The sequence below is a fragment of the Lipotes vexillifer genome, unplaced genomic scaffold, assembly GCF_000442215.2.
Source record: "Lipotes vexillifer unplaced genomic scaffold, Lipotes_vexillifer_v1.1 scaffold697, whole genome shotgun sequence".
Lineage (NCBI taxonomy): Eukaryota > Metazoa > Chordata > Mammalia > Artiodactyla > Lipotidae > Lipotes > Lipotes vexillifer.
In genome coordinates this window covers 126,874-139,625 of record NW_006779498.1, presented here as the reverse complement: position 1 = coordinate 139,625, position 12,752 = coordinate 126,874, and the positions used below count along the sequence as shown (strand labels likewise).

Here is a 12,752-nt window from a genome sequence, read left to right as displayed (position 1 = left end):
AGAGGACTCATTTTAGGGTGGTCTAGGGTTGCCCTGGCAGTCCTCCTGCATAATGCTCAAGGGAACGTGGTGACAAAGTTGAAAAGGCTCTCCTGGATTTCCATGATGCCGCCAGGGGTGCAGCAGGCTCTGCTCTTGAGCGGGGCCTCTTGTGGGGTCTGCTCTCTATCCCGCCTCCACCACTCGGGGCCTGCAGGGCCAGGCAGACACCTGGCCCAGCTTCAAGCGCCCCCTCTGCCCTGGCCCGGCTGGCCAGCAGCTTTTATGTGACGGAGTCCGCAGAAGCCTCTTGGGAGAGGGAGGCTGCAGTGAATGCCGGAGAGGACCCTGCCAGGCCTGCCACGGAAACGTGAAGGCTCAGTTGCTATTGAATTTTTCCAAGACTGTTGAGTTGGTGTGTTCAAACAGCCACTGCTGTGTGGGAGAGGAGGGGTTGCAGGTGTTCATGAAGATCCTGTGGTCACGTTCACTGCAGTCCATGCAACTGCCGCTGACGGGGTGATACAGGGTCTGGTCCTGCAAAACAGGCAGGTTATCAGCCGGGCCACGATGGGGAGGTGAACAAACAGCAGCAGCAGTTAACAGCAAGGAGGTAGGGAGGCTCGCAGACCTGTCTGGCTCTCCTCTCGAGCACACAGTGGGCACTGCCCGCCTCCCTTGCAGCTGGCCTTGTCACATGCCTAAGCTGGGATGCGGGCAGAAGTGATGCCTGCCACTTCTGGGCTGGGGCCCTAATCACTGCCCATCTCCAGTCAAATTCCATTGGCTTTCAAGGTGGTTTTTTTTAAGAAATGGGCTCAGCTGCCAACATTTAAGATTCCAGAGCCTTCAAATAAACAGCTGAATTTCTGCTTTCCCTTGATGACTGGAGAGTCGGGCATGGTAGGTCTGTGGAACAAACACGTGAGGGAGGGGCTCTGGGGAGCAGGGATGAGGGATCACATTTTTTTTTTTTTTTAAATCGAGCAGGCTTCCCTGTTCCCCCCACACCCTGTCTTACTTTGCGGTACTTCCACAGCTGGTTGCCCTTCATGCTGTGGCAGTCGTAGAGGGTGACGGGGCTGGTGTGGGAGATGGCGTCGAAGCAGAACTTCTTGGTGTGCTGGGGGTCTCCAGGCCGGATGTCCTCTCTCCAGGTGAAGGTGAACACCTGTACACACAGGCACATCGTGAGGCGGACAGCAAAGCTACGGGACTCCCTCTTTTTGTAATCATGGGGAATTTTAAACAGAGGAGTCCAGAAAAAAGTTTATTGACCACACCTGTCCCAGTGACCCAGCTTCGAGGATTACCAACTCATGGCAAATCTTGTTATAGCCTTCCCCTCACCATATCCCACCCACAACGTTATTTTGAAGCAAATCCTGGACATCCTACCACACCAGGTGTCATGACTTCAGTAAATGCCATGATAACAATGAAAAGTTACCACAGAATCTTCCATGTCATCAAATAACTTGAGTTCAAGTGTTCTCAGACTGCCTTATACCTCTCTTTTCACAGTCAGTCTGTTTGAATCAGGATCCAAACCAGGTTCACATATGGTATTTGGTCGATAACTTTCTTTTCAGCAGCTTTACTGAACAATATTTGGCATGCGATAAATTGCCCACATTTAAAGTGTACAGTTTGATACGTTTTGACATAGTTGACACCCGTGAAACCATCATCATCATCAAGGTAGTGGACGTATCCATCACCCCAAAAGCACCCTCACACACCTCTGTAATCTTTTCCTCCTGTCCCTCGCCACTCCTCATGCCCCTAGGCAATCACTCCTCTGCTTCCCATCACTAGAGATTAGTTCACAATTTCTAGAATTTTATATAAAAGGAATCAGACAGTATGTATTTGTTTTGTCTGATTTATTTCACTCAACACAGTTCTGTTGAGATTCATCCATGTTATAACAACATTTATTAGTAGTTCATTCCTTGTTATGGTCAAGTATTTCACTGCATGGTACTCAGTTTACCTGTTCTTGGACATTTGGGTTGTTTTCAGTTTTTGGTTATTTCAAATAGAGTTGCTATGAACACGTGTGTACCAGCCATTGTATGGACGTATACATAATTTCCCTCGTGGATAAATCCCTTGAAAAGGGATGCCTGGATCCATGTGTAACTTTCCAAGAAACTGCCAAACTGGTTTCCAAAGTGGTTGTACCAGTCGCATTCCCACCAGCAGTGTGTGCATGGTTCCAGTTCGTCTACATCCTTGCCAACCCTTGGTATGGTCAGTCTTTTTAATAGATTATCATTTTAATTTCCATTTCTCTAATAACTATGAGGTTAAGCACGTTTGATGTGTTTATTTGCTACTGACATGCCTTCTTTGCTAAAAATGTCTGTACATACCTTTTGCCCATTTTTAAATTGCATTGCTTATATTCTTATTAAGTTTTGAGAAATTTTATACTCTAAATATAAGTTCTTTATCAGATATATACTTTGTAAACATTTTCTGTCTGTCTGTGGCTTGCTTTTCTATTTTCTCAACAGTATCTTTTTTTTTTTTTTTGCGGTACGCGGGCCTCTCACCGTTGTGGCCTCTCCCGTTGCGGAGCACAGGCCCCGGACGCGCAGGCTCAGCGGCCATGGCTCACGGGCCCAGCCGCTCCGCGGCATGTGGGATCTTCCCGGACTGGGGCACGAACCCGTAACCCCTGCATCGGCAGGCGGACGCTCAACCACTGCGCCACCAGGGAAGCCCTCAACAGTATCTTTTAAAGAACAGAAATTTTTCATTTTGAAGAAGTCCAATTTATCAATTTTTTTCTTTTATGAATTGTCTTTTGGTGTTGTATCTAAGAAATCATGGCTTGGGTTACCAAGGTCACAAACACTTTGCCTATGTTTTCTTCTAAAATATTTTGTTTTAGGTTTTATGTTTAGGTCAATGCTCCATTTTGAGTTAATTTTTGTATATAGTCTAAGGTATTTATTGAAAAAAATTTTTTGCATATGCATATGCACCACTTGTTGAAAAGATTATATTTTGTGCACTAAATTTCCTTTGAACATCTGTAGAAGTTGGTTGTCCACATACGTGTGGGTCTATTTTTGGATTCTCCATTCTGTTCCATTTATCTTTCTTTATGTCAATATGACACCTTTAATTACTGACATTTTACGATACATCTTGAAATCAGTGTTAGTCTTTAACTTTGTACTTCTTTTGAAATTTTGTTTTGGCTATTCTAGGTCCTGTCCATTTTCCATATGAATTTTAGAATCAGTTTTTCAATTTTTACAAAAAAGCCTACTAGAATGTTAGGATTCTGTTGAATTTATAATTTCTTTGGATAGAATTGATATCAATTATTGAGTCTACCAACCTATGAACATGGTATGTATCTTCATTTATTTAGAACTTCTTTAGTTTCTATCAGCAATATTTCGTAGTTTTCGGTACACAGGTTTTTCACATCTTTTGTCAGTTTCACACCTGAGTATTTCATATTTTTTGTCATTGTAAGTGCTTGTTTTTAATTTTAACTTCAGATTCTTCATTATTAGTATATAGAGAAACAACTGACTTTTGTATCATGCAACTTTGCTAAACTCAGCTACTAGTTCTGGTAGCTTCTCTGTAGATTTTATTGAATTTTCTACATAGATGATCACATACTCTGAAAATAAAGACAGTTTTTGTTCTTTACTTCCCACCTGGATGAAATTATTTTTTTCTTGCCACAGGTTAGAACCTCCAGAACAGTGTCAAATCGAAATGATAAGGTTGGAATCCCTGTCTTGTTCCTGATCTTAGTGGGAAAGCATTCAGATTTTTACCATGAAATATGATGTAAGCTGTAGAATTTTTACAGATGCCCTTTATCAAGTTGAGGAAGTTCCTTTCTAGTCCTGGTTTGCTGAGAGTTTTTATTAGAAATGGATGTTAGATTTTTTTTTTTTTTTTTTTTTTTTTGCGGTACGCGGCCTCTCACTGTTGTGGCCTCTCCCATTGCGGAGCACAGGCTCCGGACGCGCAGGCCCAGCCGCTCCGCGGCACGTGGGATCTTCCCGGACCGGGGCATGAACCCGCATCCCCTGCATTGGCAGGCGGACTCTCAACCACTGCGCCACCAGGGAAGCCCCTGGATGTTAGATTTTGTCAAATGGTTTTTCTAGGTGTGCTGAGGTGATCATATGGTTTTCTTTTTCATTTTGTTAACGGTGAATCATATTGATTAATTTTCTAATGTTAAACCAACCATTCATTCCTGGGATAAATTACACTTAGCCATGATGTATTACCCTTTTCATATATTGTTGGATATAATTTTGTAAACTTTTGTTTAGAACTTTTGCATCATGCTCATGAGGGATATTGCTCTGTGTTTTTCTTATAATGTTTTAGTCTGGTTTTGCTATTAAGGTAATGCTGGCCTCATAAAATGAGGTGGGACGTATTCCCTCCTTTTCCGGAAGAGTTTCTGTAGAATCAGTAACTTATCTTCTTTAAGCATTTGAGAGAATTCACCAGTAACTCTATCTGAGCCTGTGATTTTCTTTGTGGGAATATTCTCAACTACAATGTCAATTTCTTTGTTAGAACCAGGGTGTTTTCCACTCGGGCTGGTGAGAACAGGCATTATTCCTGGCCCAGGTCAGTAAGAGGACTGTATCACACCCCCATCATCACTGGCTCAGGAAACCCAACGTGTGAGAGCCCCAGGACTTCTCCAGAACTCTTGGGAAGGACATGCCTTTCCACTGAGGGGCTGGCAGCCTATGCTGCTGGTGGTCACATCTGCCACCACATGGGAAGACAGCCAGGTTAAGAACGGAGCCAACGGAGAGGGAAGCAGAGCTGAGACCCTAGAGAGATCCTGATGACATCATCTAGACTTTTCAGTGACACCAGCCAGTAACTCCCTCTTTCTGTTGATGGCCACTTGGGCTGGGTGTCTGTCATTTGTAACCAGTAGTCCAGACTGATGTGCAGCGTTCCTCTTTCCAAGGTGCTCAGGAGGCTCTTATAATGCGTACCGTGGGCTGACCTGTGATTCATCTTTTTGGCCGTGCTATGTGAGATCTTAGCTCCCCAAACAGGATCGAACCCACGCCCCCTGAATTGGAAGCATGGAGTCTTTTTAAAAAATTTTTGGCCGTGTTGGGTCTTCTTTGCTGCGTGTGGGCTTTCTTTAGTTGCGGCGAGCGGGGGCTACTCTTCGTTGCGGTGTGTGGGCTTCTCACTGTGGTGGCTTCTCTTGTTGCGGAGCACGGGCTCTAGGGTGCACGGGCTTCAGTAGCTGTGGCACGTGGGCTCAGTAGTTGTGGCGCACGAGCTGAGTAGTTGTGGCTCGTGGGCTCTAGAGCACAGGCTCAGTAGCTGTGGTGCATGGGCTTAGTTGCTCCGCTGCATGTGGGATCTTCCTGGAGCAGGGATCGAACCCGTGTCCCCTGCATTGGCAGGTGGATTCTTAACCACTGTGCCACCAGGGAAGTCCTGAGACTCATCGTTGACCCGTGGCCTCTCCCTCCCAGTCCTGACCATGTGAGCACTGCAGGCCGCGATGGCACAGAGAGCCCGACTACTGGTCCTGAGGAGCGGCCCTTACCTGCATGTTGTTCCAGGCGGCCTCCCCTCGGCCCCGGACGCAGCTCTCCAGCCTCAGTGGGGAGCCCAGGGCCCCATGCTTCGTGTCTGCACACAGCCCTGTGCCCACATTGCGGATCTGGACAAGAAAGAAGCAAAGAGTCGACCAGTTAGCCACCTCGAGATACCTGCCTGGGCCCCTGCTGGGGTGGGGGGAGGGAAACAAGGCAGAGGCATCACATGGGCTGAGTGCTGAATTATCCTAATAAAGCTTGCCCTGGGTTGGTGGGTGGGCCCTGAGCCTCTCAATAAAGGAACACAGAGAGCCGCTCTGCTAAACCCTGCTTTGTCTTAGAGCACGCAGAGTCCTGGGGTGGTGGCAGGTGCCTGGAGGGGAGGGGCTGTTGAAAGGAGGATTCCCCGGCTCCTCTCCCAGAGAATCTGACCCAACAGGTAGGTCCAGGGATCAAATTTTCCCCTCATTCCAGGTGATCTAGAGGCTAAGCCTTGAAAACCACTCTAGAAAAGGTGTAGGGTCTTTGCTGTCGGACCTTGGTGAATGGGAAGATCCAAAGAGCAACAGTGGTCTCACTAAGATGGGGGTGGCATGCGGGGAAGAGCACCGTGGGAGTGTGGAGGCCCCGGCGCTCGCGTGGCCAGCCAGCACGGACAGCAGGCAAGCCACCGTGCCAGGTGCTGGCATCACATCGTGCAGCTCCTACTTCACAGACGTGGCTCCTCGTTTGACTGAGGGGTAGCGGGTGTCGGGGCTCAGAAAAGGTCAACTCCAATGTCCGGCTGCAGGGGTCTGACAACCCAGCTGCCGTGCTCTGCATCCACCACCGTGTCCGAGAGGAGGCCACGCTCCCCGGCGCCGCCCCCAGCCAGCGTTTGAGGGAGGCAGGCCCACCCCCGGGAGATGCGCGCTCCTCTGGCAGGTGATTTGGCCAGAAGACTGCCTGTTAACACGGCCAGACTTCCGTAGAGCCTCACTGCAGGCTGGGACCCCTCTTCCCCAGCAACACGGTCTGACGGCTCTCCCCGCCTCCCTGCTCAATTCTTTCCTCAAGCGTTGCCCCAGTAAGTCTCTTGCACGTCTAGTCCCATCTTGGTGTCTGCTTCTCGGAGGACCTGAACTAACACGGGGGAGAAAGCCAATAAAGTGGCAAAGAAATGAAGAGCTTCAATGAGGGAAATCAAGATGACACCTTGTCTAGAAAACTCGTGCTGGTGTCAGGTGGGGCTAGGCAGATGGCTTAGTTGGGAACAGTCCCTCTAAGTTGTTGTGTGTATCTGAACAAGTAACATCTGATGTTTCTGCCGGCCCAACGCATGTCTCTCCTCCTCTGGTAAAAATGCCCTGATTTTCCACGGGGCCACGGCTCCTGGCCCATCCCGTGGCCAGAGCATCCATCCTACCCTTGCTTCCCCCTTCTTCCAATGGCCACAGTGATTGGTGCAGGATCCAAGGATAAGACTTCAATCCTGGACCTTTGCTGGCTCTACTGGGAAAGAGGTCTTTACTTTCTGCTGGGTTGGGCCAAGCTTGGGGTTTCTCAGCCTGAAGCTTCTGGGAGCCGATCTTGCTACTCGCGGCGTGAGGCCAACACAAAAGGAAGCACAGTTAAGCAGGAGAAAAAGAGACTGACATCATTTGAGCTCCCTGGATCCAGGTGTTCACAGCTGAAGCCACAGCTATCCAAGGTTCCTGTGAGAATCAATAAATCCCCCCTTTTCACTTTAAAATGGACTTCTGTCACTTAAAACAGGAGCACTAATGCTTATGCTTCCCCTCCACAAGCCCCCATATATCCATCTCTAGGCGAGTGGGTGCTCTCAACCGGAGCCAGGAGCCACGCCTAGGATGTGGTGACCGACTGTCTGCCTCCTCCAGCAGGACCAGCTTCATGGGTGTGTGACAAGGGCAACGGCACAGGGTCCCTCACTCAGAGTCTGTGTTTGTTGTTTGTTTTTTAATACATTTATTTATTTATGGCTGCGGTGGGTCTTTGTTGCTGCTTGCGGGCTTTCTCTAGTTGCTGTGTGCAGGCTTCTCATTGCGGGGGCTTCTCTTTGTTGTGGAGCACGGGCTCCAGGCACGCGGGGCTTCAGTAGTTGCGGCACGTGGGCTCAGTAGTTGTGGCTCGCGGGCTCTAGAGCACAGGCTCAGTAGTTGTGGTGCATGGGCTTAGCTGCTCCGCGGCATGTGGGATCTTCCCGGACCAGGGCTCGAACCCGTGTCCCCTGCACTGGTAGGCGAACTCTCAACCACTGCACCACCAGGGAAGTCCTGTGTTTGGTTTAAAGCTCTGCTGTCACTGTCTTAAACTTTCTAGTAATTTTATCTTTGAAACCTGCAAGTGAAATCGGATGGGGCAATAGAGCATGCACGTGAGCAGAGGTGACACATGCTCTATGAGCATCTGCCGTTCCTTTCTGCCAAGTTCACAGACAGCGACTGTGAGTCTCTGCAAGCACAGAATCCTGGGGTCCCACATGCTGGGGAGTTGAGCAGGACTCGAGGGGAGAACAGGGTGAGTGTGTCGTGGCTGTGACTCAGTGGGGGCGCTGGCATGTCCCAGAGGCCACGCCCTCCTTTCCAATCAGGACTGGCTTCAGCTGCACAAAGAGGAATGCTGGTCAAAGACACAGGAGGGACTGGGGAGCCCTATCATGTCCTTTCTGTGATGCTTCTCTGGATGAGCCAACCTCTTCAGCAGCAGATAACCTCACAGAAGCAAAGGGAAGGAGGGGGCAACCCACAGTTCCTTTCCCTTCAGTTCTTTCTCATTCATCAGTAAGCCCAAGGTAGAGACTGTTGATAGGACGTGTACATTATCAAGAAGTGAAATAAAAACAGCTGAGTTAGTTTTGTGCAGTGTTTCCACTGCTCTGGTAGAAAATACAAACGCATGGACAAGGTTTGAAATACAGACTGTGAAATTTCACCAACTGTGCACGAGTTAAATGCTCTCATTGCCTTTAAAACTGGCACTGCAGAATATAAAGATGAATGGTAAAATTCACACTAATCATTTAAAGTTTTAATTTTTCTCTACTTATAACATTCAAGAGCAAACAAAAACACCACCACAAGGCTAAGAGAGACCACCGAAAGAATAAAAAGTTTTGTATTTTATACCTCTACTGGCACTTTTTAGATGATGATAAGTTTTTGTTTTAAAAAATTTTTTTTTTACTGAAATATAGTTGATTTACAATGCTGTGTTACCGGCACTTTTTTCTCTGACCTGTGGACCTGGGGTCTGCATGTGCATTTTGCGCCGGGCCCCAATTATGTGGCTTGCCTGGCCCTTCAGACTCACCTCACCCCACGCTGCGGCCGGGGGCTCCACAGGTGGGTAGAATTTGGGCAGGTCCCAGGCGATCTTGGTCATAAACCACTTGAAACTCTTGCAGTTAAGGGAGCTGCGGAGCTTTTTCTGGGCAGTTACATCTCCAGCGGAGAGGTGGCGGTACTCGGGCCGGCGCTGGTAGATGTGCTCCGCGTACTCATCCATCCACACCTCTGCCACTCGCTTCAGGTTCTGGAGGGGATAGGCAGGTGCAAGGGTCAGGCTCTCCGAAGGGCCAAAGAGAAAAGTGGGTACAAAGGGTCCTGGAGATGGAGGTCAACCTTTCTTATTTTATGCTGCATCAAGGACCACAGCCCCACCGTGTTTTTAAGTCTTCTATATTTCTATTTATTAATGTTTTAAGGACTCTACAACTTACGGTTGAATAATACACTGCTGCTGGTTTTCTTGCCCATCTTGCATCCCCTCTTTTTCTACAGATCGTCTCCCACTGATTTTCCTTTGGGGACCCACCCCTGCCTCACTATTATCTCCTGTGGCTGAAGAATAGGCATGTGACCCAGCCTGGCCAATGGGAATATAGATAGCTCAGACATAGGGATTGGTCAGCAGTGGGCATGTGACCTGGGCCAAGCCAATCAGAATCGAGAGGCATTAGTCCCGGAGGTTTTTTTTTTTTTTTTTTTTTTTCCCCCTGTAACTATGGGGAAGAATTGCTGGGTAAGATCTGGTGGGTAAGATGCTGAGAGCTGCTGGGCCATTTGGAAAGCCTGTCCAAGGTTGAAGTCAACCCAGAATGAGGCAGAGCTGAGGGTTAGAGCCAGGAACACATTGCTTCTTTTGGTTCCTGAATCCAGCCATGTCTGAAGCCAGAACTACCTCAGAGCTTTCCATTTACATGAGTGAGTAAATTCCCTTTCTGCTTAACCCAATTTGAGTTGGGTTTTGTCACATTCAACTAAGAGTGCTGCCCAAGTTGCCTGGTAAAAACGAATTATAATTTGCAATCAGAAGGTAAAATTCCCTCAGCAGCTGGAATTTTTAACAATCCTTTGAGGTGTTAAGGTTGCTACTTTGATTACAAAACACAAAGATAATCAATAAAAAATGACAACCATATTACTGGCAAGTAGAGGCAGGCAGCAGCAGGTGAGGAAACATCCTGTTTGTGAGTAGACTTGGAGAAAGAGGAAAAGTGAATTCTTCTGTGTAACTGTGATGAAAATCCCTCACTCCACCTGCAGTGTAGATCCCATCTGCTGAGAACCTCTTTTCTTGGAAGAGCAAAGCATCACGGTTCAGGGTAAATTCCCTGCTCCCAACACCTTCCTCCAACCCCAGGCTGTTGCCAGGATACATCCCCCGCTTTAATTCTCTAGGCTTTATCATATCATTTTCCCCCTACTGCAATCCAGGTTTCCTTCTGAAGGGTAAAAGCCAGTTAGCACTTTAGGCTGTTATCAATCACTCACACCTTAGTGTAAATGACTGCCCTAGAAGCAGAAGGTAAGGCTGCGGCTGGCAAATATTTTCTGTACAGGGCAAGACAGTAAATATTTTAGGCTTTGCAGACCATGTGGTCTCAACTCTGATGTAGCTATAAAGCAGCCCTAGACACTACGTAAGTGAATGGGTGTGGCTGTCAAAATTTATGGACACTGAAATTTGATTTTTTCATGTGTCACAAAATATTATTATTCTTTTGATTCCCCCCCCCCCACCAGCTATTTAAAAATGTAAAAACCATTCTTAGCTTACGGGTCACACAAAAATAGTTTGCCAACTCCTGAGTAAGGAGGCAGGAAGCTCACAGGAGGAAGGCCCTGGTATCGAAGCCCAAATCCACCAACTCCTCACTTTTGCTGGCTCTGAGTCTGGGACTGGGAAACTACAAAATTTCCTTGCCACTGTCCCGTTTTGTCTGAGTGCTGAAGAGGTCAACAGTGGGTCAGAAATCAGTTCAGGAACATTGTTATCCCCCCGCAGGCCCCTGCAGAGCAGAGGCTGGGTTTAATTTAAAACTGTGCCCAGAGGAAGCTGAAGGCCTAAGGGGGCCGGCACATCTGAAGAGTCTCCTTTTCCCGCCTTGCCACCCAGGTCCTCTGGCTCACTGTCTGATTTGCTCAAGCCACAGGGACGATGAGAGACCACTGTGGTTTCTTCTCCAACCACAGGCAAGGATGGCCAATCTGACCAAGGAAAGGTGTTAAAATTCACCAGGATTCTTATTCTTTTTTCTTGTGGTACGCGGGCCTCTCACTGTTGTGGCCTCTCCCTTTGTGGAGCACAGGCTCTGGATGCGCAGGCTCAGCGGCCATGGCTCACGGGCCCAGCTGCTCCGTGGCATGTGGGATCTTCCCGGACCGGGGCACGAACCTGTGTCCCCTGCAACGGCAGGCGGACTCTCAACCACTGCACCACCAGCGAAGCCCAGGATTCTTTTTAAAGGATCAAATCAAATAATATTCTAATTTTAAATGTTACTTAAATTACTATTTTAATGAATATTGCATTTTCCAGACATGGCTTAGTAAGTCATTTCTCCCAGATCTTGAACTTTTGTACAGTTATTGGGCCAAAGTAAGGGACTTTACGTTTATTTCTATTACCTCTCCCCTTGCTAGAGTCATGAAAAGGACTCTGGGATTTTAGCAGGCGGTGTGCTCCTCTTATCCCTACTCCTGACACCTTCCTAGTTCTGGGTCCCAGTCCTGTCTGAGGCACCCCTGCTTTTCTTGAGTTTGGATCACAGAGAATTGTCCAGAATCTTGGAATAAGTCTCCAAACAAAAATCAACTTTTGTTTTGCCAAGTTTGAGTGGGTTTCTGTTACTGCCTTCCCAAAGACCCCTTGCCCAGAGGCACAGACAAGAAGGATCTTAGCAAATTTAGTAAATAAATTAAGATTGGCTACTTCTTCTTGAGGCAGGCAAGCTGGTGGCCAGTTCATCCTTCCTGAATTGCTGCTCCACTGCTCCCTGGCTATTTGTCCTTCTGGAATCTGTATACCTTTAGTAAGACTTTGGTTTCCCTCTTTATCTGGCTCTCTTGGGGCTTTTAGGATACCTCTCCTCAAATCTATCAATATGATGTTCTAGGAGGCAACACTCTAGAAGGATCTGGTTGTTAAAACACTGAACAAACATGTAAAATATGATCTGCAACTAAGAGAGGGTAGTTAGATATTGTAATAAAAAGTTAGGAGAGCTTGATTCAGGCACCTTTGGACCTATCAACCTACATGGGCACTGCTCAGACTGAACTGGTTTAAAGTCAACAGGAGACTGATTCAGTCTGAATCAGGTGAAAAATCAGGTGAAAAAAGAAGTTAAAATGTGAAAACACAGAATTCAGATAAGACATTGAAATCAACTTTCCAGTCTTGCTAATATTGATGCTGACACTAATACTGCTAATAACAATAGCAGTCGCTATTTAAAGGACGACTACTCTGTGCCAGGCACTGGTCAGACCTAAGTGGGTTTGAATTCTGGCCCTAGTTTCTTTGTGTCTCTACATTTCACTGTCCTCATCTCTAAAATGGGGATTAAAAACAAGTGAGAACTAAGTGAGATAAGTATGTAAGATGCTTTGCACAATGCCTGGCTCAGGAAGTTTTTAATGTGTTACTACAGTTCATCTGTGGATCTATGAACAGGAGGTGGTGGTGTACCTTTACCGGGCGAGTCTTATATCAATACGTGACAGCTCTGGATAGGGAAAGGATGCTTTTGGGAGTGGTCCTGCTCAGGGGTCAGAGGACTGTCCTAATGGTCCCATAGTCCCTAGCAGTTGGAAGAGTCGCAGTCTTGGGCTTACTGAGCGACTCTGCGGTTTTCCTGCGTGGCTCCTTCCTCTGGGGTTGCCAACGGTATTTCAGATGAAACGCGATTCC

The 12,752-nt window shown here is 47.4% G+C and overlaps 1 protein-coding gene across 1 annotated transcript in view; it reads right to left on the bottom strand.

Moving 5' to 3' along the window:
• Window positions 1-357: 357 nt before the first annotated feature.
• GALNT10 (polypeptide N-acetylgalactosaminyltransferase 10) overlaps window positions 358-12,752 on the bottom strand; it is a gene marked incomplete at its 5' end in the record, with an annotated part of 112,949 nt that continues 100,554 nt past the window's right edge. Inside the window, 4 exons of the mRNA XM_007452850.1 lie at window positions 358-516; window positions 1,001-1,150; window positions 5,564-5,680; window positions 8,868-9,089. Of these exons, the coding sequence (XP_007452912.1) occupies window positions 358-516; window positions 1,001-1,150; window positions 5,564-5,680; window positions 8,868-9,089 (648 nt within the window). The remainder of the gene's footprint in view (window positions 517-1,000; window positions 1,151-5,563; window positions 5,681-8,867; window positions 9,090-12,752) is intronic.